Source organism: Papio anubis, chromosome 4 (assembly GCF_008728515.1).
Source record: "Papio anubis isolate 15944 chromosome 4, Panubis1.0, whole genome shotgun sequence".
Classification (NCBI taxonomy): Eukaryota; Metazoa; Chordata; class Mammalia; order Primates; family Cercopithecidae; genus Papio; species Papio anubis.
This window is the reverse complement of record NC_044979.1, coordinates 47284206-47309058: the sequence shown is the minus strand read 5'-3', so window position 1 is coordinate 47309058 and position 24853 is coordinate 47284206. Positions and strand designations below refer to the sequence as shown.

The window sequence follows — 24853 nt, the reverse complement described above, 5'->3', positions numbered from 1 at the left end:
CAGATACATTAAGTGCTTACCATGTGCAAGACACTGTTTAAGGGCTTTACAAATATAGTTGACCCTTGAACAACACAGGTTTGAACTGCATGGTTCCACTAGTATACAGATTTTTTTCAATAAAAGTTACACTGAGTGTGCCTGCCTCTCCTGCTTCCCTTTCCACCTCTTCCACATCTGCCACCCCTGAGACATAAGACCAACTCCTCTTCTTTCTCCTCCTCCTCAGCCTACTCAATATGAAGACAGTGAGGATGAAGTCCTTTATGATGATCCTCTTCCACTTAAGAAATAGAAATCTTTTTCTCTTTCTTATGATGTTCTTAATAACATTTTATTTTCTCTATCTTACTTTATTGTAAAAATATAGTATATAATACATATAGCATATAAAAATATGTGTTAATCTCAACTGTTCATGTTAACAGGAAAGCTTCTGGTCAAAAGTAGACTATTAGTAGTTAAGCTGTGGGGTGTGGGGCAGTCAAAAGTTACATACAAATGTTTGACTGCATGGGAGTTGGGTCCCTCACCCCGTCATTGTTCAAGAGTGGACTACACTACCTTACTTGGTAAGATCATTCATTTAAAGTGCTTATGGTAGTTCTTGGCCCATAGGTGACCTCTCAATAACTTCTATTATTGATATTACTACATCACAATTTTAATTTTAGGCAGGTCTGTACTCTCTACCCCCAGGATCCTCCTCTGTCTCTATCCCTAGTGAGGAACAGAGTCGATATGGTAGCATAAGTCCAAAGGGCTTTACTGAGCCATGGTGCTAGGGAACGGAGCTTTTGTCATCACAACAGTAGGTTAGATTATTAAAAGTTGAGCTTCCACAAGGGTACACTCTCTATTTCATTCATATTTCTCATTCAAATTCTCTATGTCCCTCTTTCTCTCTGTCTTTGACCTCAGTATCCACAGGTCCTCTTCCCTCATTTCTTTGTATTCTTCTTCCTATATAACTGACACAGTAAAGGTGACCTGGAGGGAAACTATCTGGACTCTGGACCATAAAGAGAAAATCTCCCTATTGTACTTTCACTGCATTTGGTTTTTCTTTTCTTTTTTTTTTTCTTGCCATAATAGTGAAGGAACAAAAGGTGATTTAATTATTTCCGACTGTTCTTCTTGGTATCTTTTACCAGTGGTTTTGTTTTTTTTTTTTTTTTTTTTTTTTTTTTTTTTTTTTTTTTTTTTTTTTTTTTTTTTTTTTTTTTTTTTTTTTTTTTTTTTGAAGTTTGTGACTGTAACTCGTAAGATCAAAAATCCCAAGTTCACCATCACATCCTATGATTATTTCTATCATAATATTTAAATGTGCATTATAATCGTTCCCTTATCTCTCTTTCTAAGAGTCTATAAGCTCTTATTTTTTTAAGTTTTTAGACTTATTTTTTATGCCTATATTTTTGAGATCGGGCACTTTGCAGGTAATTAACACATTTTAGTGGAAAGAATTTTAAAAATCAATTGATGGAATTTCCAAAGATTTTCCAAATTAACAAGGTCAAAACAAAGATCCTATTCCAGCCTACTCCAGCCCCGAAATACACTTCCCCTCCTTATTTAACAGTAGTACCATTTACCCTATCCCCCATACTGGAAGACTCGTAAGTCAGGTCCAGTTTCTAACCCACTCTTTGAATGCCTCATCATCAGACTTCCCCTCTGTCAAGAATGTTTTTTCTCCACTTGGAAACTTCTAGTCATTTGTCAAAGTCCTTATCTGATGGGGACTCCTCTGTAAAGCCTTTAAAAAATATAAAAATATAAAACATGCTGCAGTTCCCTTAAGGAAATTGGAAAATTACATCTTGGTGTTCCAACACTGGAGATAGAAAAGTCTCCATTGACCCTAATTTTAACTTCATCTTTCCCTTATAGAATCACTCAAATGCCCAACTTTTCTAATTGTAATTGTTAGAACCAAAAGGTAAAGCATTATAAACAAAAGATTTATGCAAGGGAAGAAAACAGAAGGAAGCATGTCTAATCTCCAACAGTGAAATACTAGAATCAACAGTCAACACCTGAATGACATTGGTTGATTTTACAAAGGAAGCAACAGAGTTTTCTTTTACCTTTTCTTTCCTCCACAGGTTTAAATTAGCTACTCCCTCATGTGCGTTCCCATAGCAATGCAGGTACTTAATAGGTATCTGCCTACAGGTAGGACTCTTTTCACTCAGGTCTAAGTTTCTCAACTGCTGAAACCATATCTTAGCCATTTTTGTACACCTAATCCCAGAACAGTGGTTGGAAAATAATATTTCTATAAAGTCTAAAAGATTAAAGGTTTTTAAAAGCTATTTAAATCAGACAGTTTCTAGAATATACATTATCTAAATAATGTATACATCTCTTTCAATGAAAACATATTCTAGATAAGTAAGTATAGTAAGAAATTTTTTGTGTCTCACCAAGTTAGGCAATTTAAGAGTTAGAAATAGTTGAATAGGGCTTTATTATTCATAATGAAATAATGGTAATCACAACACAGTAAACTATATTATTTATTTATGAATCTAACACTAAGAATATCAACAAAACATCATAAAGAAAAACCTTCTTGAATTGGGAGGCTGTTCCTATAGCACTATAAGAACCACAGTTTTCTGTAATTCACTAAAAACAAAAGCTTTATTAAAAAGAAAAAAACAACGTCCGGGCGCGGTGGCTCACTCCTGTAATCCCAACACTTTGGGGGCCAAGGCAGGCAGATCACGAGGTCAGGAGATCGAGACCATCCTGGCTAACACAATGAAACCCCATCTCTGCTAAAAAATACAAAAAATTAGCCAGGTGTGGTGGTGGGCGCCACTACTGTAGTCCCAGCTACTCGGCAGGTTGAGGCAGGAGAATGGCGTGAACCCGGGAGGCAGAGCCTGCAGTGAGCCGAGACCATGCCACTACACTCCAGCCTGGGCAACAGAGCGAGACTCCGCCTCAAAAAAAAAAAAAATAGAGCAAGCAATTTTTTCAAATCAATGAAGTTAAACCCATCAAGTAGAAATTAAAAGTCATAAATAATAATTTGATATGGCCACAGAATCTGTACTTTCTTGTTATGTTGTTAATATTTTAAATCCTAGATTCCAAGAGACTACATCAAAATATAACTAACTTCAAATAATAACGTTTTTGAAGAAATCTCAGAGAATATTTAATCTAGGGGTTTCCACCTATATCTCCAAGTATTTGATTGTATCAGATATTCCTGCTAGTAGTCACAGTGATTTCCAGTAGCAAAAGGAAAAACACTAACAAAGAACAAAACAAGCCAAACATCTGCTCTGAACTGAGTAAGAAAGATCCACCCTCACCCAACGTGGGCAGCCACCATACAATTAGTTGAGGGCTTGGATACAACAAGAAGGAAGAGGAAAGGTAAATATTCTCTCTCTGTCTCTCTCAATAACTTGCATTCTCACACTCATCTATTTCTCTGCTTCTACCGTGGACCACTAAAGTTAAAAATCAAACTTGGAGAAGTGTTTTGAATAGTCCTTGCCCTAAACACAGAAAACTATGTTCAAATCTTGTCTCTATTTCTTATTAACCATATTACCTGAAACAAATTATTTAACCTGTCTCATTTCCTCATCTATAAAATGAGGACTGACTGCAGTAACACTGACCTCATGGGGTTGCTACAAGAACAGTCTACGAAACATTACAGTCATGAAACAGAGTAGCAGTCAACAAACAGGACACTAATGATGATGGCAACAATAACAAAATAAAGGGAAACAAAATCAGGTACAGTATCCTTTCCACAAGATTTAAGAAAAATTAAACATTTAAATATTGCCCTGCATATGTCCCATTTTACATAGTAAACTGAAAGTCTTTAGGCAGAATATTCTACCCCTCATTTCTAAATTTTTTGTTGTTTCCTCACTTCTTTTAAGCAAGTAAAGTTAGGATGCTTTTATTTGGGGTCTTAATTGTTCTGCTTGTATAAATTAATCCAAAAAAATTTAATGTGCATAATTAGTTATGAATACCTGTAAGAATTTTACACCCATTATATTTTAAAATCTTATTTTTTAAAACATATAGACACATACAGAGATATATAAAAACATATACATTTAAAAATCTAACAGTTCTTAGCTCTGGTTGATGAAATTATGATTTCCATTTTCTTCTCCCCTACTGCTTACCCCTCCCCACATCTTGTTTTCCTCTGGCTCAGTTGTATCTCACAAGTTGTTTTTTCTAATGAACATATATTTAGTTTGTATGCTTTGCTCTGACCTAAGTACTATATAGTTCACTCTAAGAAATACAATATAAGTCAGCATATTTCAACAGATGTCAATAAGTTATACTAAAGCTAGAAGTAGCCAATATCTATCGAATCTGCTTTTGGAACAAGCATAACACAAAAGTTAGGCTTTAATCTTTTCTCTGATCAAAGACTATGCTGAAGGATTTTTCTTTCTCCTACAAACAAATATTATTGTCAAGGTATCCTAAATCCTCAGCTTGTGTCTAACTTCAAATCACATGACAGGTTTGGAAGAATTCACGTTTTGGTTTACGAAAATAAAATTCTCCTAGAGAATTAAACACAGTCACAGTACACTTCTTGCCTTGTAAGACTAAACTGAAGCCATCAATCAATAAATGATATTATTCTGGCTTTTTACTATAAATTTTTTATTCATATTTTAATTTTAAAGAACCTATAGCCTATGATTCACTGCTTCCAAGACATCAAGAAAGCCTAGTTTTGACCTTACTTCTTTGGGTGCAACGCTTTCAACCTTTTCAGGCTTATAAAAATTAACACTCACACTGGCTACACACAATCTACAACAGGTAAATATCAAACTTTGTGCTTTTAAGTGAGATGGAGCCCAGCTGCAGTCACAAGGACCCAACAGTAGCCCTCAGACTTCTTTTGAAGAACCATTACTTTGAAGACATATCTGTGGGGGCAGGGGCAATAATAGAAGAAACTGAAATAGTACTGTTGATTTAGACTTTTTCACACTGCAGCACTGGCCAAGAAGCATGACGTAAGTACAGTTAACGTAAATGTACATTCTGATTACAGAATTTTTAGATGCCACACCTTTGAAAGAAAGTGGACAATATGGTCTACAATGCCATCTTTCTTCCCTTGCTATTCAGGGGTCTCCATAATTTGCATGGCTTCTAGAGTTCTCAGATTTGTCTCACTAGGTGTGCATAATAAAATAGACTATAATGTACCCAGGTCTGTACAAAGCTGTAAGTTAGAAATGAAACATTCTTCTTATATAATGGGTACTTATTACCCATACCCCTTCTGATGGTTAATTTTAGGTGTCAACTTGACTAGATTAAGGGCTACCCAGACTGCTAAGAAACCATTTTTCTGGGTATATCTGTGAGGGAGTATTTCCAGGAGAGATTGGCCTTTGAAGCACTGGATTGAGTAAGAAAGATCCACCCTCACCCAACGTGGGCAGGCACCATGCAATTAGTTGAGGGCTTGGACACAAGAACAAGGAAGAGGAAAGGTAAATATTCTCTCTCTCTCTCTCTCCCCACCCCGCCCCCCGAAGCTGGGACACCCTGCTCTTTCCATTGGAAATCTTAGAACTCCAGGTCCTCCGACTTTTAGACTCTGGGACTTGAACCACCAGCCCCCAGGTCTTAGGCCCTTGGCCTTGGACTGAGAGTTATACCATCAGCTTCTGTGGTTCTGAGACCTTCAGACTTGGAATAAGCCAAGCTACCTGGACCTCCAGCTTACAGAGAGCCTATCATGAAACTTCTTAGCCTCCAAAATCACTTGACCCAATTCCTCTAATAAATTCCCTTTGATGGATTGATTGATAGATAGATAGATAGACAGACAGACAGATAGACAGATATATATCCTATTGGTTCTGTCTCTCTGGTGAACCCTAATTATAATATAATATCTTAATTTTTCTTTTAAAAGCCTGTAAAACTATATTAATAAAAGTGAACATATAACATATTGATTTAACTCAGAATTATATTGGGTTGTTAATTTTTCATTCTCCTAAACTTAACTGCATGTTCTACTATAGAACATCACATCCATCAAAGTATCACAGGCCTCACATACTACCTGTAGGAATGAAAATCTTTATATAAACTATCAACAAGGTAATTTGCCAAAATATATTTAAAGTCTTAAAAGTGATCTTGTCCTTAGACTTGAAAATGTCACATTTAAAAAGATGTTCTAAGAAACTAAGTAGACATATGTGCAAAGGAACACATACAAAGATATTCATCATACATTAGTTACAATAGTTAATAGCTTCTCAATCTTTTAGCTAAAATCAAGTGAATAACTGAGCCAAGCTCAAAACCAATAATAGGAAACTGATTAAACCTTGGTTTAGCAATGGTTAAACTGCATGGATATAAAAAATGATTATAAAAATTACACTGCACAAAAATATATATTTGGATTTGTCTGGAAAATAAGTGAAAAATGCGACAAACTGGTATGATCCAATTTCAGGAAAGATGGGATGGAGGAAAAAAGGGAAGAACAGAAAAAGAATAATGTAAAGACGGAAATTGTGCAGAAAAGAAACAGAATAACTTATAATGGTTTAGAAAGGCAAATTTTGAAGTCAGAAGCTGGGTTTAAATCTTTGCAATCTTCAGTAAGTTATCCAATCTCTCTGATTGTATTTCTTCATCTGTTATGTGGCCTAACAACAGTATCTTCATCATACAGTTGTGGGGGATAGTAAATAAACTAATATCTATAAAGTCAATACTATAATGACTTGAACATAGTGATCATTCAATAATTTTTAACTATTAGTATTATATAATAATATATTTAAAATAAATAATTCTGAAAGGTGGTATCAATTATTTATTTTCCATATTTTTCTATGTTTTCTAAGTTTTCTGCCAATCAATATGCAGTGCTTTTATATTATTGTAAGCACTAAGCAATGAATTGCTTTTGAAGGGGAAAGCATCTGATTTTTATATCCTCTTATTATTAATATTTTTAAAGTTTGTGTTCTTTAAACAAGCTCTTCAGTATTTAAGCATCTCTTTAATTCAGGTTGCTACAACTAGATTGCAAGGTTCAAATCTGCAAAGTTTCTGTTTCAATGCACTAATTATAAAATACTACCATTAAATATGTGCATAGTGTTTCCTAGCTAATAAAACAGGTTTTGAGACAGCTATTCTAATGTATAGTTCTAATTAACCATATCAGAAATAGATCATGTATAGTCAATGAAATATAAAATTTATATAAACATATCTGCATATTAACCTGAAGACCGACTGCTATATGTAAAATAAGCCAGCTACACAGAAAAGCCCCAGCAAGATACGTGCTGAATCTTTAACTTCCTCATAAAACTGAATAAGGCTTTCCTATTCATTGCTAAGCTTTTCCTGCCCAGAACCACTTTTCTGTCTCCTAACCTATTAAAAAAGAAAAAGAAAAAAAGTCCATAGTAAGGTGTGTAGCATAGAAAGGAAATGATTCAACAAATAACAAAGATTTTAGGAGGCTGCATGATTCCCTCAGAAGCATGTAACTCCAAAGAGGCCAAATTCCCCAACGTATACAATGGTGTAGCAATCTATTCACGTGGTTTATATAATATCTGTGAAGAAATCTGTGAAGATAATACCATGGATTTTAGATCCTTTCGCTCCTCATTGTTCAACCTGATGCTGCATTATAAGGAAAAAAATAAAAAAGAAACAGTCACCATCCTAAAACTACAAATGTGTGTAAATAGAAATTTTGGTACCTGGGTACCCTAAATTACATTGATCAAAGCTATTAGAACAAAGGAGCTCACATGCATAGGAAAGAGCTTATCAAAAGGAACTGAAAAGCACTGTGGCAGATAAAAAGGGGTAAAAAAAAAAAGCATATATACCTTATATCACTTATCTACCGCTGCAAAACAAACCACTGCAAAACTTAAAACAAAAGTCATTTATTGGTTCATGATTCCACAATTTAGGCTATGCTTAGCTATGTAATTAGCCAGCTTGTCTGGCTGTGATCACTCAGGCAGCTGCAGCCATGGAGGCAGCAGTGTTCCAGGAGCACAAACTCCCTTGTGTAAGCATCTACCAAGCCTCTGTTTGCGAATTTGCTGATATTCCACCAGCCAAAGGGAGTCATATGGCCAAGTCAAGAATCAGTGTAGGACAGGACGACATAGAGCTCAGTACCAAGGAGCATGGCTCATGGGGGATGGGGCAGACAGGGAATATCAATGTAACAATCTACCAAAGCTCTGCCCTCTAGATCCAATGAATCATATCCCTCACACATGCAAAATACATGTAACCCTTCCTAAGAGCCCCAAAGTCTCCTCAGATGTTTGCAATAGGATTCATGTTCGTTAATTCATGATATGCATCAGGTCCCAGAATGGATGAGGACTCCAGGGTGCAGCTCATCTCAAATCAGAGACTTACGAAGTGAAAAGATAAATTATCTGTCTGCCAAACACCAAACATATAATGGGAAGACAGAAAGAAGATAACCATAGATTTTAAAAGGCAATGAAAAAAACACAGAAGTCACTTGTCCATAGAAAGCCCAAATTCCAGCAGCATGTGTTGTCAAGGCCTCCCATCTCATGGAGAGGAATGTCCTTTAATTAGGGCTCTTTTCTGCTTTCTGGAATGGTTCCCTAATTTATTGGTCTGCATGGCTCTTAGCTCTGTCCTCTGGGCTTTGGGCTCTTTTTTAAAAAGAAAGGAGGCCAGGCTCACACCTGTAACCCCAGCTTCTTGGGAGGCAGGAGGATGGTTCCAGGCTAAGAGTTTGAGACCACCTGGGCAACATAGTGAGACTATCTCCACACACAAAAATTTTAAAAATTAGCTGTCCAGGACTTCGAGGCTGATTGCACCAATGCACTCCAGCCTGGGCAACAGAGTAAGACCCTGTCTTTAAAATAATAATAATAATGATACAAAATAAATAATAAATTTTAAAAAAAGAAATGCTCCTTCATAATAAAGCGGACACACTCTAGAGGTCTCTTTCTAAATTGACCCCATTTTAGTACAAGTTAATTCAACACCCTTAAAATGCTGTAGACTTCCCATTAATCTAGTTGGGGCTCATTCCATTCCCCCCGCCAACTGCATCCATAACTTCCTTCTTTTTTCTTTTTCTTGCTCTGTCGCCCAGGCTGAAGTGCAGTGGTGCCATCTCAGCTCACTGCAACCTCCGCCTCCCAGGTTCATTCTCCTACCTCAGCCTCCGGAGTAGCTGGGACTACAGGCGCACGCCACCACGCCAGACTAATTTTTGTAGTTTTAGTAGAGACAGGTTTTACCAAGTTGGCCAGGATGGTCTCAATCTGCTGACCTCGTGATCCACCTGCCTCGACCTCCCAAAGTGCTGGGATTACAGGCGTGAGCCACCATGCCCGACCCATAATTTTTTTCAAACCAGATCTTTCTTTACTTTGAAACTGTCAGGCTGCTGTGGCACAAAGCCCTGAAGAGTTTACAATTTATGTTGTCTAATTAAAAAGATATACTAAGTACCACCTTATATCTTTCTGAGGTTTTTTATGTTTTTGCTTTTGTTTTTGTTTGAGACAGAGTCTCACTCTGTCACCCAGGCTGGAATGCAGTGGCACAGTCTTGGTTTTTTGCAACCTCTGCCTTCTGAGCTCTGGTGATCCTCCCACCTCAGCCTCCCAAGTAACTGGAACTACAGGAACATGCCACCAAGCCTAGCTAAGTTTTCTATTTTTAGTAGAGACAGAGTTTCGCCACATTGCCCAGTTTGGTCTCAAACTCCTGGGCTCAAGTGATCTGCATGCTTTGGCCTCCTCAAGTGCTGGGATTGTAGGCGTGAGTCACCACACTAGGCCCTGAGGTCTTAATAAAGAGTCTTCCAGTCCTGATTTGATCTCTACCCCAGGCTATTTCTTACTTTGAGGATCTTTTGCCTCAAAGATTTTCCAACCCAAAAAGTTCTGGGCACCCTATATTTCCTCTAATTTCTGCTATAAGTTCATTTCTCTCTTCCCATATCTTATATAAAGCTGTAAGAAGCCAGCTGACAATTTCAATATTTTTGCCTGGAAATCTCCTTAGCCAAATCTATAAGATCATTAGGTATATCCTGTATTTTTGAAGTTCTTACAGTTCACATTTTTAAAAAATGTTTCAGTACTATAAAAAACAGATCATCATAATTCCAGTACCCAGAAACAGATACTTTACTATCTTTCTGTTTTCTATTAACAGTTGTTTGCCATTTGTCCAGCCTCTGCCAACACTCCCCTCACCACATTACCAGCCCCAAACTGCCAACCAGTCCCCACATCAATGCTACATATTTCAGGTTTTTGTTATCGTATCACTTCACTAACAAAAGGCCATTTTTTGTTTCAGTTATCTCTTGCTTTATAACAAACCACTCCAAAACTATGTGTCTAAAAAGAACAACCAAAATGTATCTGCTTGGGATCCTGCGATTTTGGCTTCCCTCATTTGGAAAGTTCAAGATGGCTTCATTGACATGTCAGGCACTCAACTGGGGCTTGAAGGCCAGGATGCTTCATTTATTCTCCAAAATCTCCTCCATCAGGATAGCCTGAGTTCTTACATGTTACCAGCTCACAAGTACTGACCAAGCTCCTTCTTGAGCAGTATTTGCTTATATCCTACTGAGGCCTGATTCACTATGGAATCATTACCATAAAAATCTACACATATCCCATGCTAAATGAATGGGCCATCCATTCAGCTGACAATCTTGTGACTGTGCTTTCTGTTGATCATTTTTAAAGCTACAGAAATAAAAGATAGTTTATATTTTTAAAGAAAGAAAAAAATTCACTGACAAAATAAAAATTTTAAAGATAACTAAATAGTCTTAAAAGCAAATGACAAGCTAAAAAGTATAAAACAGGCATTTTAAAAAATAAAATTAAAAAAACTTAAATAAAAATAAGGTTCGTAAAATAGAAAAATTTTTAATTAAAATTTAAAAATTAAAAAAAGAACATAATATAAAATGATGTACTCATCAGTATAATATTGTTGCAGTCTTTCTGCTCCTTAGCTCGGCTACATCCGAATTCCTGTCACACAACCAGGAAGAATTAGGCGTGCAGACACCAGAGAGTCAGTAAAGTAGAATTTAATAGGCGAAAAAGGAAAGCTCTCAGCAAACAGGGGACATAGCGGGTGGAAGGGGTATGGTTCCCCTATCTGAAGGCAGGAAAGTCCCCAGTGTGGCTGGGTCCAGGGCCTTTTATAGACTCAGAATGGGGACAGTGTGTTGATTGGTTTGTGACTATGCAAAAAAGGTTAAAGTAAAGACAACACTCAAAGGTGGGCACGACAGTGTAGAAAACCAATTAGGAAAGAGTGGGTATATGTAAAATGGGTGAATGGTGGGGATCTATCAGAGGAAAGCATGTCAAATAGGCAAGTTCTCAATCCAGTCTGAGGATGTAACTTGTAGCTTGGCTTTCAGGCTTTAAACTGTCTTGGGCTTGGAAGGGGGTTTCACTGGGGACCCACCCTCTCTGCCTAGGCATTTGGCTGCTTCCTGCCATTCTCAATATTAGAAACAATAAGCTAAAACTAGCACAAATATATGATGAATAACTTAATAGACAAAGAGATGGGAAATAAAACAAATTTTTTAAAAGGTATAAGACTAAGAATTCAAAAGTTTAGTAAACAAAGGCAATGAGGATTTTCCAAGCAAAAGCAATTACCATGTCTAGCAAATCCCCCAACAATTTGCCCTCACCCAAGACATGGAGCTCTCCTTCAGAAAATGGTTCTCAAACTTTAGTATTTACAGAGTTTGTTAAAACGCAGATTCCAAGATCCTCACAAAGCGATTCTAATTTCATAGGTCTGAAACGGGGCTCATTACTCTTCATTAATAAGTACCCCAGATGATGTAATAAAAAAAGGCCCAAGGACCACAGCAGCTACAAAAGCGTTTTCTCAAACAAGGGACAGACTATGGGGCTCCTTATCCTTCGTGTTGCACTTATTGCTTGAAGTGCTTATGGCAAGCCCACATTTAAAATTTCAGAATCAAAAGCTAACATGCTCCACTCCCTTAGTTATAGCTCAATCTGAGCTCTCTCACCCTTGTAAGCTTCCTTCCAGCAATAAAGCAGCCTTTTGCAAACTACAGGTCACAACCAATGAGTGAGTCAGAATCATCAATTTAACAGGTTATGACCAGAACAGAAAATATCAGACAGCATTGCACATAATGATAGTAATTATGGTTTAAGTATTGTTAAATGAAACTTTTGTTCCAGTTGCATGTATGTGTGTATAGTGCAAAACTACATTACTTAATATGAGTCATGAGCAAAAAGGTTTGAAAATCTCTGCCATAAAGAATATGATGAATTTGGCCGGGCGCGGTGGCTCAAGCCTGTAATCCCAGCACTTTGGGAGGCCGAGACGGGCGGATCACGAGGTCAGGAGATCGAGACCATCCTGGCTAACACGGGGTTTCACCGTCTCTACTAAAAAATACAAAAAACTAGCTGGGCGAGGTGACGGGCACCTGTAGTCCTAGCTACTCAGGAGGCCGAGGCAGGAGAATGGCGTAAACCCGGGAGGCGGAGCTTGCAGTGAGCTGAGATCTGGCCACTGCACTCCAGCCTGGGCAACAGAGCGAGACTCCGTCTCCAAAAAAAAAAAAAAAAAAAAGAATATGATGAATTCATCAAGAAGCTAAAAACTTTTTAGGAGAATAGTTCACCAGAAATATCCTCAAAGTCTAAGAAAAAAAAATTTTAATGATCATAATTTCATTTTATCATATTTCTGTAGGGTTTAATTATTCAGGCATATCAATGCTTCAAAGAAGAAATTTCATATGCATTTATTCCAGCATCCCTCTGAACTAGCAGGTGAGAGGATTATGGTCCCTTTCTTTTAGAAACTTACAAAGTAGAGTTATTGTTAACCCATGAAATTAATAATTAGAGGACAGTACAAAAGGATTTATAATCATGAGTTAAACTTACAATGCTGTAGGATTTCTAATAAGTGAATGACAGAATTAAAGAAAGTTGCATGAAGAAGACAGAGCTTGAGTTTAGACTTAAAGGTAACTTAACAAAAAGCAGAGAAGAAAAGGTAAAATAATGAGTTGTGTTACATAGTCAGAATAGGCTAAATGCTTGTAAAAAGAATTGCAAAAGCTCAGTGGTATAACACAATAGTGAGTGGACTGACTCCACACAATCATTCAGAAACCCAGTTTTTTTGAGCTTGTACCTCTACCATCCCCTGTGGCATCGTGTCCTCAACTGGATCCTCTGCTGTATTATATTATATACATACATATACGTAAATATAGATATAGGTATTGATACAGATATCAATATCAGTATAGATATCCTGTATATTATGATGTTTTGACACCTTAAAAAAACATTCCTAGCTGGGGAGACACTGCCTCTGCCAGACCTAGCCAATTCTCCCAGCTAGCAAGAGCTCAACCAGAAGCATGCCTTTCATATGCAAACTAACTAATCCAGAACCATACCTCCTCCAGCCAGTAAAACTCTGGAGACAATTTCCTCTGCCTTCATCTTCCCAAGGCCAGGTACCAAGCAACCAGGGACCACCCCTACAGCTTAGAATCTGCCAAAATTATTCAAACTAGCCAATCCTAAACTGTTCACCCTGCCCTGCCTTGCCTTGCCTTGCCTTTCCTGCACAGAAACCCAAAAAAAAGCTTTGGCCTACCTGCTATTGTCATCTGCTTCCTGACCACTCTAGTGTCTTTCCCATGTAGCCCCACATACCATGCTTTTTACCTCCTGTCTCTAGGACCTGTAAGTCTAATACACTTTGTTTTCCTGAGCCTCTCCTCTGTCTCCTCTAGTGGTCACACCTATCTAACCAGATCATAAAAAAATACAAAACATCTGCATTCAGCCAGCAGACAGAGGAGAGAGCATGGAGGATCACAAAGATTTTTCATGAGCCAGGTCTAAAAATGGCACTTCACTTCCTCCCATCTTCCACTGGCCAAACCTCAGTAACCTCTGATATCTGGAAAGATTACAAAACAGGACCAGAATTCATCCATTCATCATTAGTCATCCCTCTTACAACTAAAACACCCTGAACATAACACCACAAACAAAAATATAGGAAGATCTGCAAGGTGGAAAGAAGATAAACTAGAGGCTAGGAACCACAGGACTTGAGAAATGACACCATCGCAACTCCCCTGGACTTTTTCCGTCCCATATATCCTAGATCAGGCACTAGAGAATCCTGCAACCTGTAGCTACCAACAGACCAAGCAAAAAAAGGGCCTGAAGACGTGGTGGCCAACGCCTGTAATCCAGCACTTTGGGAAGCTGAAACGGGCAGGTTGCTTGAGCTCAGGAGTTTGAGACCAGCCTGGGCAACATGGTGAAACCCCATCTCTACTAAAAATACCAAATAAAAGTAGCCAGGCATGATGATGCAAGTCTGTAATCCCAGCTACTCAGGAGGCTGAGGCACAAGAATGGCTTGAGCCCACGAGACAGAGGATGCAGTGAGTGGATATCACGCCACTGCCCTCCAGTCTGGCAAGAGCCTCGCTCTGTCAAACAAACAAAAAAAAGGCCTGAAGAAAAGCCTCTCTCTCTAGCCAAAGGACCAGGAAAGGGAAGACCTAGCAGAACAGAAACATTTTTGCTAATAACCATCCTAATCCAGTCAAACATCAAAGGAAAAACCACCCGCCCAATCCCCCAACACCATGGTGTCAGCAGGGCCCAGCAGGGAGCGGGACTTCACTCCCCAGCAATAAGAAGATGGGGCAAGTAGGCCCTTCACTCCCCCATATCAGGTGTTAAAGAGGTGGAATGAGAGTGCAAGTGGTGCCAGTCAGCAGCCCACTTTCCCCACCCGAGTTAGTTGAGCAATTTACTTAAAAGTTAAACATAAATGTACCATGCCACTCAGCAATCCCACTATTAGGTATCTGCCCAAGAGAAATGAAATCATGTATATACATGGAACTGTACACAAATATCTATAGCAGCATTATTCACAATAATGAAAACATCAAAACCCAAACGTTTATCATCTGATGAATGGAGAAACAAAATGTGGTATATTCATACAGAGAATACTTTTTGCAATAAAAAGACACAAAATGCTAATACATAGTATAACATGGCTAAACCTCGCAAAATTCTAGTGAATAAAAGAGCCAGTCAGGAAAAAAACCACATTAGTATGGTTCTTTTTACAGGAAAGGTTCAGAAAAGGCAAATCTATAAATCAGATCAGTAGTTGCCTAAGGAAAGAGGTGGGAGTGAGGATTAACTTCAAACAGGCATAAGGTCCCTTTCTCAGGTGATGAAAATATTTTAAAACTGGGTTATGGTAATGACTGCATGACTCCATAAGTTTATTAATTTTACTACTATTTATTGATATTTTATTATATAAAATATTTTTAATAAAAAATTCAAGTCACTCCAAAGCATTCTACAGATTCAACTGCACTCCTTTTAAAATTCTGATGTCATTTTTCACACAAATACACAACACAATCCTAAATTCATATGGAACCACAAAAGATCCTGAATAGCCAAACAATCTTGAGCAAGAAGAACAAAGCTGGAGGCATCACACTACTTAACTCAAAAACAAAGTTACAGTAATCAAAACAGTATGGTACTAGCATAAAAACAGACATATAGACCAATGTGATAGAATATAGAGAATCCAGAAATAAATGTACACATTTATGAAAAATCAATTTTCAACAAAGATGCCAAGAACACACAACGAGGAAAGAATAGGTTCTTCAATAAATGGTGCTTGGAAAACTGAATATCCACATGCAGAAGAATAAAATCAGACCCTTATCTCACACCATATACAAAAATCAACTCTAAATGGATTTTTAAAGATGATGCCTGAAACTGTAAAACTACTGGAAGAAAACATAGGGTGAAAAGCTGCACGACACTGATCTGAGCAATGATTTGTTAGATATGACCCCAAAAGCACAAGCAACAAAAGCAAAAATAGACAGCTGAGCTTCTATCAAACTAAAAAGTTTCTGAAGAGAGAAGGAAACAATCAACATGGTAAAGAGACAATCTATGGAATGGAAGAAAATATCTGCAAACCATATATCTAATAAGGGGTTAATACATAAAATATATAAGGTATGCAAACAACTCTATAGCAAGAAAACAAATAACTTGATTTTTAAATAGAAAAAAGACCTGTATAGAGAATTCTCAAAAGAAGACATACAAATGGCCCAGAAGCATATAAAAAATATTCAATATAACTAATTATCAGGGAAATGGAAATTAAATTAAATGTGTAATGAGATGTCACTTCACACCTGCTAGGATGGCTATTATCAAAAAGTCAAGAGATAAGTGTTGGTGAGAATATGGAGAAAAGAGAACCCTTGTGCTCTATTGGTAGGAACATAAACTAGTTCAACCATTATGAAAAATAGGGACATATCTCAAAGAATTAAAAACTGAACTATCAGATGATCTACCACTCTCACTTCTGGGTATGTATCCAAAGGAAAAGAAATCAGTAAGTCAAAGAAATATCTTCACTCCCATTTCATTGCAGAATTATTCAAAACAGCGAAGATATGGAAGTAACCTAAATGTTCATAAATGGATGAAGGGAAGTATGGCCAGTATGGCTGTGGGTTTTTGTATATATAGGAGTGTGTGTGGATATTCTTCTGCAGGTGTATATATACAGACACACACACACAGTGGTATATATACTATGAAATATTATTCAGCTTTTAAAAAGAAGGAAATCTTGTCATTTGTGACAGTGTGGATGAACCTAGAGAACATTATGTTAAATGAAATAAGCCAGGCACAGAAAGACAAATACTGCATGATCTCACTTTTATGTGTAATCGAAAAAAGTTGAACTTACAGAAGCAGAGAGTAGAATAGTGGTTGCAAAGAGCTGAGAAGTAGGGGAAATGAGAAGATGTTGGTCACAGTATACAAAGTTTCAGTTATGCAGGATTAATAATTTCTGGAAGCCTAATGTACAGCAAGGTGACTATAGCTAATAATACTGTATTCTACACTTGAATTTTACTAAGAGAGTAGATCTTAAATGTTCTCACCACCAAAAAGAAGGCAACCATGTGAAGTAATGGGTATGTTAATTAGTTTGTGGTAATCATTTCATAATATCTGCACGTATCAAAATATCATGTATACTGTTCTTACTCACAGGTAGGAATTGAACAATGAGAACACCTGGACACAGGGGCCTGTCGTGGGGTGGGGAGAAGGGGGAGGGATAGCATTAGGAGATATACCTAATATAAAAGACGAGTTAATGGGTGCAGCACATCAACATGGCACATGTATACACATGTAACAAACATGCACATTGTGTACATGTACCCTAGAACTTAAAGTATAATAAATATATATATACCATGTATACTTTAAATATATGTAATTGTTGTCAGTTTACCTCAGTAAAGCTGGAAAATATCATTATATCACTTACAATGGGTAAATTCAATGGTATATAAATAACACCTCAATAAAAATGGTTTTTAAAAAGTAGATGGACTAGCATAATGAACCATCAAGTAATCCATCACGTAGAGCCAACAATTATGAATTAATGGCCGATCTTGTTTCATCTGTAACCCTACTACACTTTTATTTTTGTCATATTATTTTAAAGTACATCTCAGCTATTATGTCTTTCACTGCCAATTTTGTAATATTCACACTATGAGGATAAGTTTTTACAATAACCACAATAAATGCCATCATCACCCAAAAAAAAATGTATCAAAGCACAAGTGATAAAATTAGTACTTTGCTTGACCATTTTAGATTATCTCTTATTGCTGTCTCCTATTTTCATTCTCCTCTCTTTGTTTCAACTACACTTAATATCTGATAGCTCCAATTTCTCAAGTCTTTAAAGTCTGGTTCAGCTCACAGTTGCTTCTGACTCTCACTTATAGAGCTCATTTTCTCATGCAATATTTTTACTGGGATATAATGTTCATCAAACTTTATCTCTGGGATTCTATAAGGCCTGGTTGCAAGCTGCATGTGCCCAGGGAATTTGGTGCCTGGGGCTGCTCTAAACCCAGGCTACTGGAAATTAGTATCTCAGTTTAGGATTTTTCAGGTGCAGTGAATGCGAATTCAAACCTCAATTCCACATCAGGGCTTTCTCTCTCAGAGCCTAGACAATTGTTCTTACAGAACAGATTTTTGTTTTAGTCTATCCATTTCCTAAAGATGTGTCTCTTCCATGGTCCTGACTTTATTTAGAATATCTGTTCCAATTTCCTGCCTTGTATGAGCCTATGACCTTGTCTTCTGATCCCCATATGGCCATTGAAACCAAAAGCTCTAAATGACCAGGAATTGACGAATATCCATGTGACAGCTACTGACTTTAATGTGTACTTACTGCCCTGGAAATGTATTTCCCCTTACTCTGGTCTCTGAGAATTTCCCTTGCTTCCCTGCAAGCTAGTTCTACATTTTTAAAGTTTTTAATGTTTTGTTTTTAATTTTTTACGAGTTTTGCATTGGGAATATTTCAATATGTCTCATCTGCTATATTTCCAGATAGTCTAATCCCTTCTTATAAACTTTATAATCTTTAGACTTTCTAAGAGAAGAGTATCTTCTATCAATCTGAGCGGCACAATTTAAAAGCTTTTATCCCCCATTATAACATAAAGCTTAATTTCTATATTTAAGTACTAAATGTACTACAGAATCATCCCAAAATTAAATAACTTACTAAGTACATCATTCCATAAACCAAAATAAAATGGAATAAAACATCACTGTGAGAAGGAATAGTATAAAAAGAGGCATCATAACAGTGACAAGGCACAACTTTTATTAGTTATTATTTAGTAAAATGGACAGCACTATCACAGTTGGTCCAAGCCAGAATTCCAAAATTCAATGATTGTGTGAGCTTACGTAAAGTACCTCAACTGTCTGAGTCTCAGTTGTTTCAAATGTAAAGTTTAGAACTTGAGTCACTTCTTAATGTATTTAAAGCTCTATAATACTATGAATAAAGTATAAAATTTTAAAATAAGCTAAAGAAAAGCATTAATATACCAATCAGCAAGCATCATGACTCAGGAAGAAGGTACAAGAGTATTCAGAATTAAAGGGGCATGATGTATGAAACCTACTTTCAGATGGTTTAATAAGACTTTTTGTGGGTATGTATTCATACACGCATAAATACAGAGGGAGAGGAAGAGGACGGGGAGGAGGAGGAAGAGAGAGAGAAGAGGGAGGGAAAAAATATAATAAAATAAATATACTAAAATATTGAAAACTGGTATATCTGGGAAGAGAACCCATAGGAGTTCTCTGCACTACTCTTGCAACTTTTGTGTAAATCTAAATTTACAACAACTTTTTAAAAAGTGTAATAAAGTTTGTGTTTAAATAACAGATACAACCCTGGCTATATAAAACAGAAACACATAGTTATTCTATCACGGCAAGTGAAGAAAAATCCACAAAGGGACATTACAAATTTATCACTCGCCAAATGTTTCAGGATCACACTTTTGTTGCTATAAATACAAAGTCTCTACTAATGACAGGTTACAGAACTATGTAAAAACTCATAACTCATCCTAAGGGGTAAAACATCAGGTGAGATTTCTGAGCCAAGAATAATTTGGGCAGAAAGCACACAAGTAAGCCAATAAAGCATTCCAACATTAAATCCTGACTTCCTTTGACGTCAGCCCCAGCAGACCAAGGCGAGTGATGACACAGAGGAGTCAGCACAGGAGGAAATGTGTGCCAGCTGGTGCCCAGCATCTTGGAAGTGCAAATTTAGCAGGTAACATAAAACTCCATAACTCTATCTTAAATGCTGGTATGTAAATCACAATATATCTCTTTTCTTGAGAGTCTGTATGCAGCTTCTCAGAGTGTCAAAATAAGTTACAACCAATAATGACTGTTGAATATTATTAAGCCGGCTATAGGTTAAAAAAAATTTTTTTAAACACAGATTGAAAGACAGAGTCTCTTTGCTTGCTTTTTGATGATACTTTTAATTTCAAACTCAACAGGAAACAAGATAATCACAGTTAGCTGAAAGTCAAGACAATTTCAAACCCATAAATGTATGTTACTGATGAACAAAAACCTCAATGCTGATTAAACTGTATTTTCCTACATATTCTGTAATTTCCTAATATATTCCGCATACATATATCTCTGAAGTCTGACCTAGAGAGACAGGATTGTGTAGTAGTGTGTTCAAGTATTTTTCCCCTCTGGCCATGCAAATGAAAATAGGAAAATGGCATACTATGTAAAAATTATGTATCAATTACAAAAAAAAAAAAAGATAATGACACAAAATTATTTCTTTTACTTACTTTTCAAAGTCTTAAATCTTAGTTTTAAATGTGGAAAGCATATACTTTTTTTTATCAGGACCAGTAACCCCACTGCAGGAATTATCACTCAAATAAAACCTAAAACTTTGGCATGAGGTCATTAAACTATTCCTAGGGCACCCTTTTACTCTAAAAGCCTCTGTAAGCGATTAAAGTTCTAATCTGAATAATTACATTCCACCTACATAAATTCCCTCTGTAGTTTCAACTATATGCAATATCAGTCTTCATTTCCTGAATTAAATTAATGTCGTGTAATGTGGTGCTTCTTTTTTAAGAAAAGGAAGAACATCTACTTTCATAGGTAACCTTTCAGCAACCAGTAGAAGTGATTCATGTGCATGAGGTGAATAGGTCAGTATGAATAATCATTAACCACCAATTTGTGCCAGCATTTATTGTGTCGAGCATTGCAAAAGGGACAACTCATCTAATGAAATGAATGTAGCTCTACGGCTTTATAAAAACCAAATATTTCATAAACTAAATCCTATTTTCCATTGAATTGTACCAATACATCATTAGAAACTTTATTTTCATTTGTGGCTTGCCTTTAATTAGCTGATACTTCCCATGTTTGATCACCCTTATCTTTCTAGTCAAACACTTAATGAATTGCAAATTAATATTGAAAATCCTAACCTGAAAAAAGAACCACTGAGTAGTGTTTAATAAGTAAATAAGTATTTCTCATAAAGGGAATCTTAAAAACATGCTGCCCCTAAACACACACCAACAGAATTTTTGAAAGATCAAAAAACAATTTTTACAGCAAAATTGGTTACTCAAAGTGAATTTCCAGTGTTACCATAACAGTATGTATTCAATAAACCCAAAATACTAGTATTACATGTCCCTTTCATGAGATTTAATTTTTCAATCCTTGGCTATTTCTTAAATAATGTTTCTACCAGTTGCTGAGTGACCTTCAAGAGTGGCTTTTCCCAGAGTAAAGAAAAGCAGCTGTGTTCCTTGCAGGATGCTCAGGGACTTCCAGAGATCTCCACACCATGCCAACTATTTCAGTCCTTGAGTCATTAGAGAAATTTAAAGAGAAGAATTTATCCCAATTGCCAAAAATTCTGTTGAACCCAATGACATAAACATGTTTAGTTGATCAAAGCTGTATAGTAGCAAAGATATCTTCAAATATGTTGAATTAGTTAATCTGTAAATCTCATTATTGTAATTTCTGCTCTTAAATAATTTAAAGTATAATTTACTGGTATCTAGTGAAACTGTAAATTAAATTATCTATTATACCTAGAGTTGGTCTAAATTTCATGAAATATAGACCCGATTGTAAAAACCTGTTTTCCTTTCTTCCTAGAATTCCATTCTACTTTGATTCAGAAAATAGCATTCTCTTTCCTCTAGGAAATGTCACCTATACTCCACCTCCTAATTCCCACAGAACAATGTGATTCAAAGAGATGTTGTCATTTTCTTACAGATCACTTGGCCTAGCCACAGACTTGGGGTGTATACTTGTTCAAAGCTGGACCAATCACAGTTCCCCATCCTGGTGGCCAAAGTTGATCTGTATAGTTGTATAGAAAAGGGCATGTGACCCAAGCTGAATACATCACAGTCCTTCCCCAAGATACTCCAAACTGAAATTAAGGCAGTAGGAGCAATCTCTCTCAGGCGGTGAAGAAACTGGGCATGCGAGCTGCCAGCAGCCATGTACCCTGCTATGCAAAGAAAGCTGGTCTTAGGGAACTAAGCCAAGATGCAGAGAAGAACTTAGAAAGAAGACGGAGCACTCCAACAGCATTCAGGTCCTGGCTCTAGTTGTCCCTGACAACTGCCTCACTCCTGACTTCCTTGTGTGTATATAATAAGCCTTCCAACAAATTCCCTTTGTACCAAGCTATTTTCCTATTACCAGTAGCCGAGGAAACTATATACAATATACCAAACAAATTCTAACATAATAAATTTGACTTCTTAGGGGTAGGGCCCAGGAATACTGCAAGAAATTCTAATACCTCTGCAAATTCAAATATAGCTAATGCAAACCTGGTTTTAGTCCATGAATCGACATTTAGAAATAACATGATTTAACACTTTCTTCACTACCTTCTTCACTGGGGATAAGTCTTGTTCTTTCATAAGACAGTCAGGATCTTGTAAGCAAGACCTGTATCTCATATTATGCAATGAACCGCTTTAGCTCACAGCACAAGCCATCAACATAGATGTTCCGTAGGAATATATTGGGCTAAAAATATGAAGACTGGGATATTATGATTGCCACATGATCCTCTGGAATATCATTGGATCCAAAGTAAGGAGATTTTGTGTTCTGGAAAAGTTCTTCTTAGAACAGTGATAGTTGTATAGCAAGACAACAGTAACAAAATTGGGGGAAAAAAATCATTCTTAACTGGATTATTTATTACCAAAAGATACATGCTTGTGAATGGATTCAAAGGGATCCTTGGGACCAAAAAGGAATGTGGATGGCTGTGAAGAAGGCAGTTTTAATCTGAAATGAAGAATCTGATTCCAAAGCTCAGCAAAGAATATCTACATTTTCCTAAGGATTGGGTCTAAGACAAGGCTGCTAGGAATTCAAGATTAAAGAGGCAACAAATATAAAATACATTCTATCTTTAATGTGTTAAAGTGTATTTAAAGCCATATGCCTGTAAATCTCCCTTTCTATGTTTACTGTACCCCTACATTAAGATATTTTTGCATTCAAAGTAAGTGACCAGTTTGCTTTGGGCTGGTGACCCACTATGGAGAGAATCTGAAAGACAAGGGTTGAGAGCAGAATCTTCTGCCCAAGAGAAGGCCCTAAGTGTGCTCAAATGATGGAAGTAGAATATAAAGGCAGTCCAGCTTTAAAAATGTAGCTTTTCCCAAAGAAGCTAAAGGATTCCCTGACCTTCTGTATCTCACTGACTACCAGAACTGAGGGAGAAGTTCAACACCATAATTATAATAAATAAAGCAAACTAATTCTAACTCCCTAAAGCTGATAACTATGCCCTTAACTAGCTCTAAATAAAACAAAAAGAAAAAAAAAACTAAGCTGGTTATTCTCTGTATAATTTTGATTTTTTAGAAGGTTATATATTCATTTTAGTTATTTGTTTTATATAACTATCTAGCACAACGCATGAACTTAATACATATTGATAATACAAGAAACCAAACCCCATAACAAAATGCAAATTCTGCCTAACTGCATAAACTTACTAAAACCACTAGGCTCTAGACATCAACTTTAGGACAACATAATTTTCTCCAAGTTATTCCAGAAGACTATTTGCATAAAACTTCTGGAAATCTCCACTCCAAAGTTCTTCCACTGTAAACTGCACTTAATCTTTTCAATTAGCAACATGCTTAAAGAATACAATACAATATCTGGGATCAATGGTCTATACATTTCTACAAACTGAAATCATATACCTATATAACAACAGAGCAACTGATTGTGACTCGAACCTATCTTGCAACTACACTAATAATTTGGCATTAAAAGGATATTCGAATAGAGCCATATTGATAGAAAATAGTGTCATTTAGTATAATTTCTTAAGAATCTCCACTTAAAATTCTCAGAAAAATTTAAACTACAGACCCAGAGAACTGATAGTTACTTTTATTAACCTCTCCTCTGATTATAATATGACTGTTTTAGAAGACCTTAAGAACACATTCAGTAAAGTAAAATTTCATTTCAACGCCTTTTTATAACCTTTCAGTTCCCAGAATAGGAATAATAATTAGCACTCTCATTTCTAGTGCTTGAAAAACAATGAAGTATGTGCTTTAAAGAATTAAGTTATATCATTTTCACCTGCATCGATGCTCCTTCTACTCTTGCCACACAGGCGACCCGATCCAAGAAAGTCACTGCCACAGGCACCGCCACAAAGAAGCCTTTACAAAAGGCCTTGATGTATCTTTTCACCCACCCTTGTGACTGTGCCATACCTAAAAATACAAAGAAAACAACTATGAAATTAGTCTCAAGATAGGTGAAAAACAAAAACATAAAAACAGTACATGAAAAGTAGGAGTTACCAAAGGGCAATCTTGTCTCTTAATATATTTCACACTCATTCCTGTAACCGTCAGAATAAATCTGACTTAGTTAAAGTCCCAAAGCAAAATACATGAACTCAGGTTAACGCTTTTCCACGACTCAAGTCCACTTGCTAACTTCAGTAGGAAATTTCTCCACACAAAACAGTAAGTTAGAAAAAAATAAGGATTCCAGAAGTAAATTCTTTTCTGTTGCTGACTATTATGATGAAGTTACTCCTTATACCCCTGATATCTGTTCTCTTCTACAGCAATAAAAGTTTCAGTGGAACACGTGGCTGCCCAACTGAAGACTGTTTCCAGCCTCCCTTGCAGCTAAGTGTGACCATGTCACTA

At 36.6% G+C, this 24853-nt stretch overlaps 1 protein-coding gene across 13 annotated transcripts in view; it reads right to left on the bottom strand.

Moving 5' to 3' along the window:
* IMMP2L (inner mitochondrial membrane peptidase subunit 2) overlaps window positions 1-24853 on the bottom strand; it is an 871433-nt gene that overhangs the window by 807628 nt on the left and 38952 nt on the right. For all 13 annotated transcript variants that reach the window (XR_002520741.1, XM_017956239.1, XM_021935337.1 and 10 more), the window contains exon 3: window positions 24270-24406. Coding sequence is in view for 12 of the 13 variants with exons in the window: in XM_017956239.1 (XP_017811728.1) it covers window positions 24270-24404 (135 nt within the window). In the remaining variant the exon portion in view is untranslated. The remainder of the gene's footprint in view (window positions 1-24269; window positions 24407-24853) is intronic.